Source organism: Engraulis encrasicolus, chromosome 17 (genome assembly GCF_034702125.1).
Source record: "Engraulis encrasicolus isolate BLACKSEA-1 chromosome 17, IST_EnEncr_1.0, whole genome shotgun sequence".
Taxonomy (NCBI): Eukaryota; Metazoa; Chordata; class Actinopteri; order Clupeiformes; family Engraulidae; genus Engraulis; species Engraulis encrasicolus.
In genome coordinates, this window is record NC_085873.1 from 16,999,926 (window position 1) to 17,016,581 (window position 16,656).

Below are 16,656 nucleotides of genomic sequence, written 5' to 3' on the forward strand. Positions count from 1 at the left end.
TTTATTCCTTGAACGTGTATTATGTAACTGTTGTTTATAAAAACCTTTCCCCCCTTTCCTTGCCCGGGCCCCTTAATAAAGTCTTCTGAGGAAAAAAAAGATTGTGTTGTTGTTACTGTATAACGGAAATGTCCGGGAGTGGTCAAGAAACCCGCCTACTTTCCCTTGTTTGGCCTGGCTCTCCCTATCTGGAGCTCGAGAGCAGCTGGGTAGCGTGTTCCTGGATATAACGAAAACAGTAATGAACCAGGCGGGGCCAAGTGTGCCAGTTAGATTAGGCTACATGCTGCCACAGACGGCGTACAGTACAGCTCTCCAAGACGCACAATGAGATACATGTGGACCGTCTTCTTAACTGTCAGCATATCTGGTAAGATTTTACGACGCGAAAGTCTTGGCAAGATGGAGTTTTTCATTGGTGGTGGCGGGAAGACCAAAAAGAAATGACTTGAGTGATATGTGTAACACAACTGCACACGAGTGTTACAAACATCCGTGCATGTTTCTAAAGAAATGGCACATTTTGACATGGTGTGTTTAACCCGTTTATTTTCCTGTTAGTTGCTACTGGCGACTTTGTTCGGCAGCTACCCAACGTTGCGCACTATGAAGTTGTGCGGCCGCTGCGACTGAACGGCAGACACAAGCGGAGTTTATCGCAAGTATGTTCTTCAACCTTGTTCGCTGGACCTTACCGAGGTATAAGTGGTGTGTGCCATTAATTGGGGTATCCCCTTGTGTGCATTTGTTTTGTTCTAGGGGGATGGGACGAAACGGTATCCAGATGAACTTTGGTACGAGCTGCACTTCGCTGGGAGAAATCACACAGTTCACCTTGAGAAGAACAGGTGAGGAAACCAGAAATGGCTCGATGCCTTCTTAATTATGTCAAAAGACCCACAGCAACACAAGTAGCCTACCCTGTCTGATTTTTAGAGACGTTTGATTATTTGGGAATAAGGCATTCAACTGTTACCAAAGCGCATTCTGCATTAACACTTGGATTATGCATTTGCAATACCAGGCTTCTCATTGGACGGAATTTCAGTGAAACGCACTACAATCAAGATGGAACTTCTGTCACCACCTTACCATTTAATAATAACCAGGTAACATGATCTGATCTGTTTTGCCCATAACCCACGATCACACTATAACCTCCCCAGGGTCCTCATAAAGTGACATGGTGAAACATTTTTTATAGCTTACATTTCTACATTTTCCCCTACAGTCACTGGATCACTGCTATTATCATGGATACATCCAAGACTTGGAAGACTCCTCGGTCAGTGTTGGGATCTGTTCGGGGATTAGGTATGTATCTCACATTACACAGTACAACTGAGTCAGGGAGGTTTGACAAAAATGTGTGGATTTTTTCACATCAGTTCATGCGTTTGAAACCAAACCCCTGCCTTCGTTATTTGTTTTGTGTCATCTTGATTAAGAGGAAATTGTGACTTCATCGCCTCTCATGGTGTAACTCCAGAGTGAACACATTTCAGTCCTTTTATTGCAACTAATAAGTCAACATGAGAACCGGCCCCGTGTTTTATGTTTTCTTGCTCAACTGTCACCTCACCCACCAGGTGACACACGCTGGTATTTTGCAAGAGATAGTGGAACCCATGGGAAAAAAATGTTGGATTTCCTGTTGAGGTGGGAGGATTAATAGAGGGTCGTTTGAGATCAGTGTGCAAAATGGGCTCTTTTGTTTGGACAGCTTTTTGTATGGTGAGGTGTGTTCTTCAAAAGCTTGTCAGGGTGGGGTAATTTCCACTTAGCTGGTGTGGAACTTGGCATGAGAAAGATGATGAGATTGCACAAAATGCTGTTCCCATCTTGTCACAAACTTTTCCACATATCAATCACACTGGTCAAAAGCAGAGGTAGAGCCTTTCTAATTTGATCAGTTAAAAGTGAAAAGAGAAGCATATAACCTATTTAATCAAGGAAACATGCACTGTCAATCTTTCTTCATTGGCGTAGCCCTTTGGTGCAAACAGGATTGTCGGCGATCTGACTCAATATTTGCTGGAAAAAAACTCAGCTGCATCATAACAACATTTCTGACATTACCGCAAGTGTTAGGTAACAGATTAAGACTTGGTATTCAGCCTACCATTTTGGTAACCTCAAGCTTATAACAGAGGCTCTGAATGAAAGATTTAACTTTCACCTTGTTGGCTTTATAGTGCTGTTTATTAGGACATTAACCTTCGTACTTTTTATGTCCAATTTCTTGAGCTTTACTGTTCATAGCATTAGTGCCCTTTTGAGGACATTTACTCTTAAGTTTGTTATTCGTCATTTGTTTTTATTTTTACGGCTAGTGCATTTAACAAACTTGTATTTAGAGGTAACATCTTTAATGAACTGGTCTATGTTTTATTTATGGTATTTTTTCATTCTATGTTATGTTTAGAGGTTTCATTATTAATAATAACTGTCTTCATATGGTTCCTCAGTGGTGTCCTGCGGGCCAGGCAACAGGTGTACCTGATAGAGCCCCTGGGGGCAGGTGTGGAGGGGGAGCATGCGGTCTACAGGCCAGAGCACCTGAAGGGGACAGGTGGGGCCTCCAACACCACAGAGGGACGCGACAATGCCATCCCACCTCGAGTGGCACGGGTGTACCATCCCTCTGGCCAGGTGATGACCACCAAGGATGTATGGGATTTAAAATTAGGGGTGGGATTATGGTTTGTTTGCCTAGATTATCATAAACTTGCAATCGCGAGGTGTTGCGTCACTGGGAGGGTGCAGCCTGGCTAGTGGTTTGTTGCATGGATGTGTGTCTTTGGGGTCGGGTTGGGTGCTATTTTTGATGGGTGTCACAACAGTGATGACCATACATTCCAGATTTATGAAAATTCAACGCTTTTGTTCTTACATTTTCAGCGAAACATGCCACGTTTTGACAAACCCCGCTATGTGCAGTTGTACTTGGTCGTGGACAAAACAGAGGTTGGTGCCAATGCATATTTCTTAAGCTGTGTCCTTTTGAGAACTTGGTATGAGGATGAAATGTGCACTTGCTTTTCATGTGTCCTGACTGTGCTTCATTCTCATTCTAGTATGAGCGGTATCAAACCTTGGAGAATGTACGGGAAAGGATGCTGCAAGTAGCACATCTCATTGACTCGGTAACTAAGCCCTTAAATTACTTTGGGGGGTGAAGCATTTCCTCTTTGACCATCTAGTACCTAAGTTGTTACTTGTTCATAATTTAAGATCAGCATTGATGTCAGATTAGGTTCCAGGGCAAAACATTTGTGTAATTCGTATTAACATTTATTATAGTAGTTTTCTATTTATAATTGTTCATTATATGCATTGTGCTTTTTTTGTGTCAGTCTTGCTTTTGCTTTTGGAACAGTCCACCATGTTTTCATACTGGACTATGTTCTTTGCTGATCTGAGACGAGTTCATGCTAACAAAGCAACACTGCCCTCCAGACAGATTGCAGGCATCTACGAAATCCAGAGAGGTACACATGAACTTGTCTCAGATCAGAAAAGATCATACACTAGTTCTTAATATGTAATGGAAATGCAGTGGACTGTTCCTTTAGATATCCCTTGCCTTTCTATGGTGTCCAGTGTTTCTGACTTGTTAACAAATTACTATGTTGTAATCCATGTTGTTTTTTTTTTTTACTCATCATTGGATCTACACAAGAATGTGACCTGTTTTTGGCCTATAAATGCAAGAATGAGTGAAAATGGCTTCATGTAAGGTAGTCGTCGTGTTGATGTGGTTTCCAGTATTACCGACCAGTGAAGATTCGCGTGCTGCTTGTGGGCATGGAAGTGTGGACGGCCTACGACAAGTTCCCCGTCAGCATCTCTGAAGACCAAACCCTGACCGACTTCCTCAAATGGCTTAACGAGGGCCATGCCAAAAAGGTCCACTTCGACAACGCACACTTTGTCACGTAAGTCAGTCTACCCCATGATCAAGTAAAGAGGATGATTGTTTTTTTGTGTGTGTTTTTTGTTCAATTTCCAAGTCGTTTTGATTTATGTACTTTTTCAAGCCTTTATGACATCAAAGATGGAGTGAGTAACTGCTCATCATCTTCTTCCTCTTTGCATTCTCCCCTGGCAGTGGCATAGACTTTCTTGGCGAGACCGTAGGCCTGGCGAACAAATTTGCCATGTGCTCGGAGAGATCTGGTGGAGTTAATCAGGTAGGCTATAGCAAGAAAACCCATTTCAGTCATCATCACAGGTCATTACTTATTATTCAAATGTTAAGTGTCACATGAGTCACGACTACAAGCTTGTGAATTCGGCTTTGTCGTATCAGAACAGATTCAAGTGCTCTGAATAGACGTTAAGGCATGGCATTGGCCCCCGTTTGCTGTTCCCAGAATGACAATATGGAATCTGAAGAGTTGCTCAACGGTTGAAACATAAACAATAATAAAATAAACAAACAAACAAACAAAAATATGTCTTGTGCGGACCTACAGTGGCCCTGACCAAGTAATAATCTATTACGTAGGACTGTCTGCAAGGTCATAGTAGTGTAATCCTACAATTTTTCCAACAAATAAAAGTCTCATGGTACCCTTTATATGATTGTGGCAAGAATGGCCTCTGCAAATAACTTCAGCATACCTTTGCAAGTGAAAGTCTAAGTCCAAAAGTCACCTTGTACCTATAACAATGTGTTTGCTTGATTTCAGGACTACCATGAAAGTGCTTATGCCTTGGCTGGTACTATAGCCCACGAGATGGGTCACAACCTGGGCATGTCACACGATGAGCCCGGCTGTTATTGTGGGCCCGACTACGAGAGTAAATGCCTGATGCTGGATACTGTTAACAAGCATTCGTAAGTGTTAAGGACCGAGGTGTAAAACACGCCTTTCTAGGTTTTCAGACAGTGTGTGCATGTGTGCTGCATGCTTGTGTGTTGTATCTTATGGTTTCAGGCATGTTCTAAGCAAAATGGAAATAAGAAAAACGAAACAATTAATCAGATATGGTTTTGAACATCATGATTGTCCATGCAGGCATACTCCAATTCTCTCTCTCTCTCTCTCTCTCTCTCTCTCTCTCTCTCTCTCTCTCTCTCTCTCTCTCTCTCTCTCTCTCTCCATCTCTCATCCACTCACCTTCAGGATAGTATTTCCGAGCCTCTTCAGCGACTGCAGTCTGAAGCAGCTAAGTGACTTCCTGAACAGCCCGGCCATTGGTTGTCTGGACGACCCTCCCCAGCCGGACTCCCTGTACGGGGGAGCCCTCTGTGGGAACGGGGTGCTGGACTCTGGGGAGCAGTGCGACTGTGGACCAGCGGAGGTAAGAACAGAGCTGCCAAGACTGCTGCCATGCTAGCCATGGAACTGTATTTGTATGCAGAGCTGAGTGTCTCGGCTGCAGGAAGTTGTTTTTTTTTGTTCATGTCTTGCTGTGTGCTGTGTGTTGTACTCTTTCGGCCTGTGCACTTCACAAAATGTTCTTTCAATAACTGGGCTGATCTTGTCTAGCTGCAGTTGGTCTGTGGCGTTAAGATCACACTAATCGGAATCCGCTGATTTTGTGGATGGTTTTACTTTCTGTAGGTTGGATGGCCGCCTTTGGCTGCCTGTGAAATCTTCTGAAAATGAAAGCTACTCTGCTTATCAAGCTATGACATTAGTTTAGTTTCAGAGGACCGTAGTTGATCACCACACCCAAATACACAGACGTATTCTTGGAAGCATAAGTCTTCCGAGGCAAGCTTGTATCCCAGAGGAGAATGGCTCATTGTTAAAGACATCAAAGACCCATAAATCAGAGCGTGTTCCTCGTGTGTTTACACAAACAATTAGCTGTGAGTCATGGACATCCTTCCTCTAGGACTCTCCGCCATACTGATGGTTTTGACTGCCTAGCACAAGGGTTCCCAACCTTTTCCAACTTTGGGCCCACTTGAAATGTTCACAAATGTTCGAGGCCCACCTAAGACCCAGTAAACAATACAGCTTAAACATACACTCAACAGGAATACACACAAATATTATTTAGATTGTTAGAAACGTAGGCCCACTTTGAATACGTTCAGGGTCCACCAGTGGTCCTGTCCACAATGTAAGAATGACTGGTCTAGCACTTTCCATCCTGTTAGTCTGAAGAAAATGAAAACACGCCTTAGTAATGGGTGTCATGTAGATGACCCAGGGACAAGTCATCTGTTGCAGTTGGTAAAGCTCAGAATGAATATCTGGTAGACTAAACATCAGGGGTCAAAAATAATAAGGTTGCTTGTGAAACAATGTGCATGAATTTATTTTCTCTCCTTTGAGCATCTCCATCTCATCCACTTATTAAGTTGCGTCATAGTTTAACTTTGGATAGCTGCTTACGAAATGTGTGGTATGATGATTTACTCCAGGCTCTGTCCTGTTTACTCTAGAAGGGTTAAGTGGACACACACGCACTCTCTCTGAGTGAGCATGGGTGAGGTATACTGGGATCTCTTACACAGTAATGGTGTGTCAGAATATTGTGCATAACCGGCGGCATCTGGATAATAGTAGTGTCCACGTTGGTTGCTTTCACGGTGCTGCGTCTTAACTGCAGCTCTGTGCGGTCTTTTAGTCAGGGTCCTGCTAATGGACCCAACAGAGATTCTTTCCCTTCTGGTTAATGTCTGTGGCGGAATAGGAAAGTGTGTACTGCTATTTGAGGCAGCTCACGGGCTGGTTGGCTTCATGTACACTGAGTCACACCCTTAAACTTGCTCTGTCAGAGTCTGATCCCACTACAGCTGGATTTAATGGGGGAAATGCTTGTAGCAGCAGTCTCTGCTCCGCCATATGCGTTTTGTTTTTCCACTCTGCTGCATCAGAGTCGTTACTGATATTTCTTACACACTTGATGGAGCATCGCCATCGAGAGACATGTTGTCGGCACTGTGCCTGAGTTGCCCAAGTTTTTTAAAAGGCCTCCGGCCGAAATGTTGTTCGAATAATTCACTGGCATCGGAAGAAGAGTGTGTGGTCTTTTACAGGTTCTTTACGAGTGCACAGGACATCGAAAAAATGCTAGTGGTTTCTCCTTCAAAAAAAGTGACTGTTTTGTGTGCATGTAGTGAAATATGTTTTACTCGAAAGATGTCCATCTCTGAGTACTGTATTTTCTAGATGCAGTGATCTCTTTTTAAGGTCATGATCTTTGCTATGCATGATGTACGTATAGTATGGCAATGCAGGAGTTTGTGGTGTGGAGAATGACAGAATCACAATGGTAGCAAAGAGAGGCATTATCAATTTGTGGTGCTCGGTTTTCATTCTGCATCACAGAATAGTTTACTTTTGTATGGGAAACACTGTAATGAAGGGATGCACTGATGTGAACATTTTGGCCAATACCGATATTAATTTTATTGTTATGGCCGATAACCGATATAAACCGATAGCAATATGCTTAAAATGAAATTGAGAACATTTTAAAAAGCACATACTGAATTTTTGAATCTCTTCTTTTATTAATTAAAAAAAAATGGTGTGAGGGAGCTCTATATGCAGTTTGAGATATTGTGCGTGAATGAGCAATAGAACATTGGTGCTTAATATCGAGTAAAATCATGTTTTTTGAATGGGACCGATAACGATATGTCAAAAAATGCCAAATATCGGTCGATATATCACTGTAATGTATATCCATGTCTGTGTTGCCTTGTAGGACTGTAATAACCCCTGCTGTGATGCATCTACGTGCCGCTATAACGTTATGTCAAAAAATGCCAAATAGCGGCCGATATATCGCTGTAATGTATATCCATGTCTAGTGGTGTGGATCGGCACTACCCTCACGATCCGATTCGATCACGATTCGGGAGGTAGCGATTCTATCCGATCCGATTCAATTCTACAATGCATTACAATGCATTACATTTCTACTGAAAGCAAAGCAAATGTTTAATCAGTCATGATGAGGCAATACAAGTAGTCAGATACTGAGCAACAATTTATTGGCTGTTTTCTGTATCAGTCTATATCAGTCTGTATCAGTCTTGCAATGTTTTGAAGTGCTTTTATTTAATTTAACATTCATTTGCTCCCGAAATATCTATGGAAGTAATTGAAACTTAAAAAAATTGCCGGATCGATTCTGGAACTTGCCGGATCGATTCTGGATCGTCCATGCCCCGCATCGATTCGGATCGCCGAATCGATCATTGTTGACACCACTATCCATGTCTGTGTTGCCTTGTAGGACTGTAATAACCCCTGCTGTGATGCATCTACGTGCCACTTCACCGACGGCTCGGAGTGTGCAGAAGGAGGCTGCTGTGAGAACTGTCAGGTACACGCATATGCATTCATATCTCCTCATGGTAACTTTTCAGAATAACAGTCTCTGTAAAAAGCGCTATTAAGACTTAATTAATATTTATTAATTATTTAATTATTAACAAAACATTTACAAGTATTTGTACAGCAGAGTGATATTTGACTCGTACTGGATGAGTCTGTATGTTTCCCTACTGGACACTTCTACAGGAGTTAAATCTCTTTTGTTCTTTGGAAGACAAACATTCAGGACTGTATGGACTGGTCTTTATTTACAAAGTATTAATAAAGCTATTTAAAGGTGTAATGCACTGTGTAATATTTTTTAGCAATTTCTTTACAGAATTCATGCTGCCCCTTCAAAAAGGTTACCTTTTTCACAAAAACTTACCACCACCATGAAATTCTAACTGTTCATTATGACAGGGAAAAGGCATTTTTCATACTAATAAGGGTGGATCTTCTCTATTGTCTGCCTCTTTGAAGGGTATTGCAAGAGGCTGTTTACAAACCTTTGTCAATCTTTTGTTCATAATTAGGTCTTTATTTACAAAATGTTAATGAATCTATTAAAGGGACTGTTATTCTGAAGTGCTACCCCCTTCATCACCTCTTCTTTACATTCACACACAGTAGTGCATTTGGGTGCATATACTTCTGTTATGCTTGGGGTCATCTGTGTAACTCTTATCACCTGAAATGAACTGCTAGTTCTGTCGTCGGCACTGCCCTGTTGTTTCCTGCCGCAATGGAATGCAGATCATATGGCTTAGATTGTAGTCTTGGATACCATATGCAACTTAAATATTCACCATTATCCTAATCACTTGAAAGCATACATAGAAATAAGCTATATATGTGTAGTGTACAAGTTTTGGGTGTCAAAACTGCAATATTTGGACAACCGGAGACTCTGGGAAAGAGATCTTTCATAACAACAGGAAACAGAAGGGCTGTGACTCCCTTGGCTCCCCTCAGCTGAAAACAATGACGGACAATAGGCATGGTTCACGTACAGACAGAGCTCCAAAGAAACGCAGACACAAAAAGAGGGGCCAGGGGGTTTATGATTTCTGAGAGAGTGTGATGATGTGTTTGTGTAGCACAGTGCTTCAAGAGTTTAATAGTAACACAAAGCGCAGACATTTTTGCAGCGTAATCATTGCAGGAGTGCATTTGTGCAACAGAGTGTTATCCAATTCTGTTGGTGCTTGTGCCCCGTTGGTGCATTCTCTGAGCACAGGATGTAGACTAAGTCTAAGACAAACTTGGTTTTCTGTTTGTTTTTTAACTTTTGTCATATCGTATAGCAAGGTGCATTTTTTTGTTTGTTTGTTTGTTTGTTTATTTATTTATTTATTTATTTATTGGTTGGTGTAGCTCAAGCCGCCCGGTAGTGTGTGCAGGGCGGCGGCTCACGACTGCGACCTGGAGGAATATTGCACAGCTTCCGGAACCTGCCCCGAGGATTCTTTCAAGATGAACGGAGCGTTGTGTAACTACGGCGACGGCTACTGCTACAACGGCCTGTGCCCCAGTGCCACGTCTCACTGCAAACGGCTGTGGGGTCCAGGTAGGGGGATCAGCCGTGCATCACACACACACACACAAAGTCATTCTCAATCACATGTCTCCATATCACTATAGTTCACCAACTTAAGCAGGATTTGACTTTGGGGTGGCATCTGATCTAATCAAAAGCACTAAACACAACATACTTTCTTTGCATTGAATTTGTGGGCAGCCGTGGCCTAGTGGTTAGAGAGTTGGTCTTTCAATCTGGGGGTTGCAGGTTTGAATACCCCCTGACATCTCCATCCATGGCTGAAGTGTCCTTGAGCAAGGCACCTAACCCCACATTGCTCCAGGGACTGTAACCAATACCCTGCCAAACAATAACTGTAAGTCGTTTTGAATAAAATGAAAGCGTCAGCTAAGTGTAATGTAATGCAATGCAATGCAATGCAATGTAATTTAATGTAATGTAATGTAATGTAATGTAATGTAATGTAATGTAATGTAATGTAATGAATTTAGTAAGGCCTGCCAACAGGGAGTGGGGAGTTCCCCATTTTTGAGTCCCCACTACAATGAATGTATTGAGAGGGGACCTTTTTAGGTGATTTTTCTCCGGGTCTGGCCAAGGCTGCCAGTGGCCCTATATTCAGCATCTCTTATTATGTGACATGACACGACAGTTTCATGATTAATTGCCCTAGATTTTCTCTCTAGCACTTGTATGATTTTTTGGGACAAAAAATTCAGTTGTTCTTCTGGTTTGTTTAAAGTTTTTATCCATATTGTGTTTTGATTGATGGCCAACAGATGCACGGTCACCTCCTGAGTGCTTCCACCGGAACATGAGGGGGGACAAGGAGGCCCACTGTGGGTACGATCGTTACCGCCCCAGGCCCTGCTCAGACAGGTACTCCAGCCACGCACTCTGGAAGACTGCTGTGAAAAAAATACATGGCTCATGAAAAATTAAATGACTGTATTAAAGTGATTGTATTAAATGTTTTTAGTTGATGAAACAGTTTGGATTTAAGATTAAACCAAGATGCTCATGCAATTGTAAAGGTGCTGTTGCAAATACCGAATCTATTTTGTTTAGGCCTTGGCTTAGAGTTGTTGTAAAAGAGTTCTATTGCCATGTCATGTTATGTTATTGCCTGTAACAACTACTGTACAGTATATAACATTTATGTATGTACTATTGCTACTGGATCCGGATCTGGTTCACTCCTCTGAATCATTGAAATCAAAAGGACGTTTCCTGTCTGTTTTGTGCCGCAGGGACATGATGTGTGGAAAGCTGTTTTGTCATGGAGATGGCTTTGGGGAAAAGGATCCGGTCACGGGGCAGGAGAAGAGGCATCCGTTCACTGGCAGGGGCGGCAACTGGCCGGGCATCTGCTACTTCCTGCAGGACCTGTACGACCCTGGCAACCAGTATGGCATGGTGCCCACTGGCACCAAATGTGGACTGAACAGGGTAAGCACAGGGAGCCCCACTCATGCATTGCCATGTGTATTGTCTAATATTATGTTTGTGTGGAGGATTGGAATGGATTGGATTGGATTAGATAAGATTCTACATTATTATACATGTAACGATACAGAGTAATGGAATGCAGTATGCAAATGATGGTACTAAATTGACTAAGAGGTCAATTTACTAATTGACTGAGAAGTCACAGGCCAAACTCAATATTCGTTTAAAAAAAACTAAAATTGTGCATGCATGCACTGAATACTCATAGTTTAATTTCTCACACACTCTTTGCCACCATATATGGATGTTAAGTGTAAGCTTTCATTCACCATATTCCTGTGGTCCATATTCCTGTGACTCACCAAATGTCATGTTCAAATCTTGTTATACTATACATTGTTTTTTTATGTTGTCCAACTGTAATTCACATTTGAAATGATCTTGCAGGCCGAATAAAATGACTCCACAGGCCAGATTTGGCTGCTGGGCCTGAGTTTGACATCCCTGCTTTAATGTACTGTATATGTATTACAGTGTAATGCCCAAAATACCAGTGCTATGTGTGTGTGTGTGTGTGTATATGTGTGTGTGTTGTGTGTGAATTGAGAATCGGGTACATTTTTAGGACCAAACATGGATGCATATGAGAACACCAAACCCTGACAAAGCCAAAATCATTTATATTGTGTGAAAAACATGCATTATGAGGATGAGCTCATGTTTTGCTATTTGTACTTCTCTTATGCAGGTGTGCTACAACTACAAGTGTCAAGATGTGGAGGTGTATGGAAACAAAGATTGCTCAGCAAAGTGCAGCAGCCATGGGGTGAGGCACACAGCAATTTCCCCGTCATTTCCTCCGGTATTTCTCATATCAAATGACAGAATCAAATGCAGCAATCGTGAAACAGGAACTTACATCATTGATGTACCGTAATACTACCAGTTAATGTTACGTTGTGCGTGCATGCGTGCGTGCGTGCGTGCCTGTTTGTACTTGTGTACTGTGTGCGTACTAGTATCATTGTGTGTTTGTTATGGGAGTGATGTGTTCTGATGAGCCCCGTATGGTGGTGTTGTTTCAGGTGTGCAACCATAAGGGGGAGTGCCACTGTGATCCAGGCTGGGCTGGACCCAACTGTAACAGCAAGGAATACAACCCTCCTGGTACACCCCGAACTTTCATTACTTCACGTTTGTTTTTGTTTTTTTACATCTGACAGATTTCAAAATGCACTTCCCATCAGAATGGCATGCATGTCCAACCATTTATCAACTCATATTTTGTTATTCACTGTAGTAGTATGCCATAGTGTGATATATTGGCAACCAACCATTTTTCTGTCATACTGATGCATAAAGAAAATGGCCTAAAATACTGTAGACACAATGCATCCAAAGTTAAGTCATGTGTCTTTTTTTAGTTCTGTCAGAAGTATTTGCGCTGTTGCCAAATTCACTGTATGATTTGATGATTTGGATTTGTTAGACCGGCGCCTTGCCAATTTGACTTTTCCACACTGCACTATTGTTGTTACGGGTTTCCCTTTACAAATGCTTGTGTCTGTCTAACAGCAGTGTTATTCTGTATTAATCTGACAGGAAATGGAGTCATCATTGGGGTGTGTGCAGCTGGTGCGGTGATCCTTCTTCTTGCTCTGCTGGTCGGAGGTGCAAGATTCTGGAAGAAGGGAAAACCAAGATACTTCCCCTGTAAAAAGTACGATTTTTTTTCCTATTCTTCGCAATTAATTGGTGTGTTCAAAGTATTACCGTTTAGGCTGTTATGGTGATTGTGGTGGTTATGTTATGAGTAGTGCAGTTGTGACGTAGCCCTTTGCTGTCCTGTGCAGGAAATCCCAGCCAGGGAAGTTGACCCCTGCCCAATCGCAAGGGCGTGCTGATAGCGGCAGTGGTGGCCGAGGAGAGACCCAGCTCTCTCAGCCCCTCAACATCAGCCAGCCTGTCTTCCTGGAGACCACCTCCAAACGGATGGACTCGCCCTCCGTCATCCCTATTGCTCCCTGCCGCCCCGCACCACTGGTAAACTACCCTGCCGCATTGTTTGGCTTTACAACAGTTGTGCTTGTGAAAAGTGTTTTTAACACTGACACCCTCACATTTCTAATTTGGTGATGTTGTGTTGTCTTTCTAATGGTTTTAGCCAGAGTTATGCATGTTGTGGTGATGGGTTATTAGTTTAATGGCAATAAGTGCATCATTATCAGTTGTGGGTTGTTCTGAATTTATACAAAATATGTCTGCCAAATGTCTGTGTTTCCAAAGTGTTTACAAATTATCTTGAAAATTTTTATTGAAGGATTTGAGAATATTTTTTTCTTTTGTTCTACAGCCACCACAAAATTCTCCAAGACTGTCGAGTCAGGGCAGCAGTGCACATGTAAGTTTTGACATACAACCCATAAACTTTATGCAGTATAAACTGAAAATCTCATTGTAGTGGTCAATGTAGTTCTTTTTAAATATGTTTCTTACTACTTCTCAATCTGTGTATCTATGCCTTTTAGTAAATGAAGTACAGACAGTGCTTATAATGCAAAATGGTCTTTGTGTGAATCAGGCATGTTTCACCTTTACTGGAAAAGTTCTTTGTGATGACCCAATGGAAATGTCTGTCTTTTCCCCCATCTGCAGATGAGGCCTACCCCCCCTCCAAAGCCTTCTCCTGCTGTCCCTGCGAAACTGGTGAGTATGCCTCACAAATGGGTCATTTCATTCAAAAGCTTCGTTGAATTTTCTGCACTATATGGCTATCTCAAAACTCTACACATGCCCATGCTTTACGGTCACATCTAATGTCTGTGTGTGTGTGTGTGTGTGTGTGTGTGTGTGTGTGTGTGTGTGTGTGTGTGTGTGTGTGTCTGTCTGTCTGTCTGTCTGTCTGTCTGTCTGTCTGTCTGTCTGTCTGTCTGTCTGTCTGTCTGTCTGTCTGTCTGGATTGTAGCCTCATAAACCCACTCCACCCCCAGTACCCCCAGTGAAGCCCTCAGCGCCGAGTGTGGACACCAAACACCCACAGGTCAGTGGACCAAACTTCATCCACTCACACTAGAAAAGCCACCATGTGCAGTAGGAATGGGTGCAATATGACTATGAAATCATGAATCGTGAAATCAAGTGAGATTGTCGAGAATCTGCCAAAGTGGAGAAATTGTATAGACCATCTTGCAGTGAGGATGTTAACTTTAACAGTATCAGAGTGATGTTTGCTTACTTAGTGTTGTCTTTTCTTCACTATTATTCATTACTTTATTGTATTTCAGTTGTGCACTTAATCAGTGTCAGCAGTGTGTTTACATCCTATGCAAAATTGCAAGTATATTTATTAAAATCTGTTCAGAAAGGTTTGCAGCCCTAAAATGCCTGTTTTTGTTTTGTTTTTGTTTTTCATTCATAAAAAATCAATGACACTTTTGCATATCACCCACCCCTAATGTGCAGTATCAATGCAAATGTTTGTGTCATTTGTCAGTACTGTGTTGACAAATGCTCTGTTTGCAGTCTTTTGCAACTTGAGCAAAGACCTATGTACACATCAAGTATGTCCTTGCATAGTTTCCAAGGAAAGAAATGCCGTGCACATAAGTAGCCATGGATAGCTTGAACTTACAAAGTAATTTAGAGGATCTTTTACATGCCATGCCCCAGGCCTTTTGTCTGGAGGAGGGATCTTCAATATGTGACGACAGTCACAACCGTTCACAATGTGAAGTCATTCATTGAGCTGGGACATTTAGCTCAGCTGTTTGTCACTCTTTACAGGAAAGCCATTGCATCTTGTGAAATGCACTTGTACTTTCTGAGTTCTGGGTACTGAATTGCACAGCAGACACTGCCAGTACAATGCTGTTCTTGCTAATTGTTTACCAAGAATTCTCCAGTGTATGTTCTCTACACAGCTGAGTGCCCAAATTGACTCCATTGTTTACTGTGTGGCGAAGTTGCTCCATATTTGTTTACTGTAAAGGAATGTGGCTCAATTCTTCTTCTTCTTCTTCTTCTTCTTCTTCTTCTTCTTCTTCTCCTCCTTCTCCTTCTTCTTCTTCTTCTTCTTCTTCTTCTTCTTCTTCTTCTTCTTCTTCTTCTTCTTCTTCTTCTTCTTCTTCTTCTTCTTCTTCTTCTTCTTCTTCTCCTTCTTCTCCTCCTCCTCCTCCAATGGTACAATGTGTGATGTGATTTACTGATTCTGTGGCTCATCTCTGCTTTCTTCTTTTTTTATTCTCCGCCTTCCCCTCCTCCTTCCTCTGCAGTTTGGGGCAGGAAAGGCAGCCCTGAGGCCTCCTACCATGCCGAGACGATAATCCGATTGATAGCCGCAGGTCATCAAACCACTATGAATTGCCCCATTTAACAACAAGGAATCCTCAAACTGAATTGCAACTCCGAGCCAAACCACTGTTCTCGTGCGAACCTGTGCCTGGAAAGGGTTCCTCTGGACTTCTCAGGACCAAAGCCTTGGTGTGCCAGTAACACATGCGAGATGAAGGAGGAAGTACCTCATTTGAGTGCGTATATGTGTGTGTGTTCAAGAGGGAGGGAGAGATGTGAATATATTGCTGTGTTTTTAGTTCTTTGGCTGCACTGTTTCTAAGGGGTATTGTGAGCAGGTGATTTAGTATTAAGTTCAACTTTTTCCAGTAGGTGTAGTGTTGTAAAGCATTGTTACAGAGGAGTCATGACATTTCAGGGGTGCATTTCTCGAAACCGTACTTGCACAACCACATTAGCTACTTTGTAATGCAATTTCCCATTGCCAACTAGAGTAGTAGAGTAGAGTAACTTTATTGATACCCGGGGGGAAATTCAGGTGTCCGGTATCTTACATAAATAATACACATAACGCCCACAATTGTGCAAAAACATATTCTGTGAGTATGTGTAGACAAATGTGCAAAAACATACTCTGTGAGTTGAGGTAGAAAAGAGTAACATGAACAGAAAATGAGTGTTGACAGATACATCTATGATATAGTACTGCGATGTAGAAATGGCTAACTGGCTATCAATGACACTTTCGAGAAATGTACCCCAGAAGAGTGTTACAACTCCGTTGTCCACTCAAAACTACGCCTAGGCTGTGCCTTTACTTAAACCTAACTCTCCCTGCTCTCGGGAATACTCTACGCTCTCCTGTGGATTGTAAGATACTGAATGAATGTCACTTTTCAGATGCACTTTTATGTATTTTATTTTTTCTACTGTCCTATGAATGAATGAATGAATGCTTATTATTTACAGTATGTTTGTTAGTATTTAAATTCGAAGTTTATGCATAATGTTATATAGTTCTATATGAGATGGGAAACTATGAATGTGAATTTATTGAATAATAAATATTTGCGAAGTACTGTA

General features: G+C 42.0%; 1 protein-coding gene across 2 annotated transcripts; it reads left to right on the forward strand.

The window, feature by feature from the left end:
- Positions 1 to 213: 213 nt before the first annotated feature.
- Positions 214 to 16,656, forward strand: adam8b (ADAM metallopeptidase domain 8b). 2 transcript variants are annotated; one of them, XM_063221900.1, is made up of 24 exons: positions 214 to 370; positions 562 to 662; positions 760 to 848; positions 1,025 to 1,109; positions 1,232 to 1,314; positions 2,469 to 2,652; positions 2,902 to 2,967; positions 3,078 to 3,146; positions 3,769 to 3,938; positions 4,112 to 4,193; positions 4,695 to 4,843; positions 5,133 to 5,310; positions 8,212 to 8,301; positions 9,669 to 9,861; positions 10,614 to 10,713; positions 11,085 to 11,283; positions 12,032 to 12,109; positions 12,369 to 12,450; positions 12,886 to 13,003; positions 13,137 to 13,326; positions 13,637 to 13,684; positions 13,939 to 13,989; positions 14,249 to 14,323; positions 15,555 to 16,656. In XM_063221900.1, the coding sequence occupies exons 1-24, from the start codon at positions 328 to 330 to the stop codon at positions 15,603 to 15,605; spliced, it is 2,574 nt and encodes an 857-aa protein (XP_063077970.1). In that variant the 5' UTR covers positions 214 to 327; the 3' UTR covers positions 15,606 to 16,656. The 2 variants fall into 2 exon arrangements, with proteins under 2 accessions (XP_063077970.1, XP_063077971.1); XM_063221901.1 differs by lacking the exon at positions 14,249 to 14,323.

What these genes read in the sequence shown, in the direction of transcription:
- adam8b (XM_063221900.1), top strand. Translation starts at nt 328, where the DNA reads ATGAGATACATGTGGACCGTCTTCTTAACTGTCAGCATATCTG. An exon ending in GTTCACCTTGAGAAGAACAG is followed by an intron (nt 849 to 1,024) that starts GTGAGGAAACCA and finishes TTGCAATACCAG; the next exon opens with GCTTCTCATTGGACGGAATT. An exon ending in CAAGGAATACAACCCTCCTG is followed by an intron (nt 12,451 to 12,885) that starts GTACACCCCGAA and finishes TTAATCTGACAG; the next exon opens with GAAATGGAGTCATCATTGGG.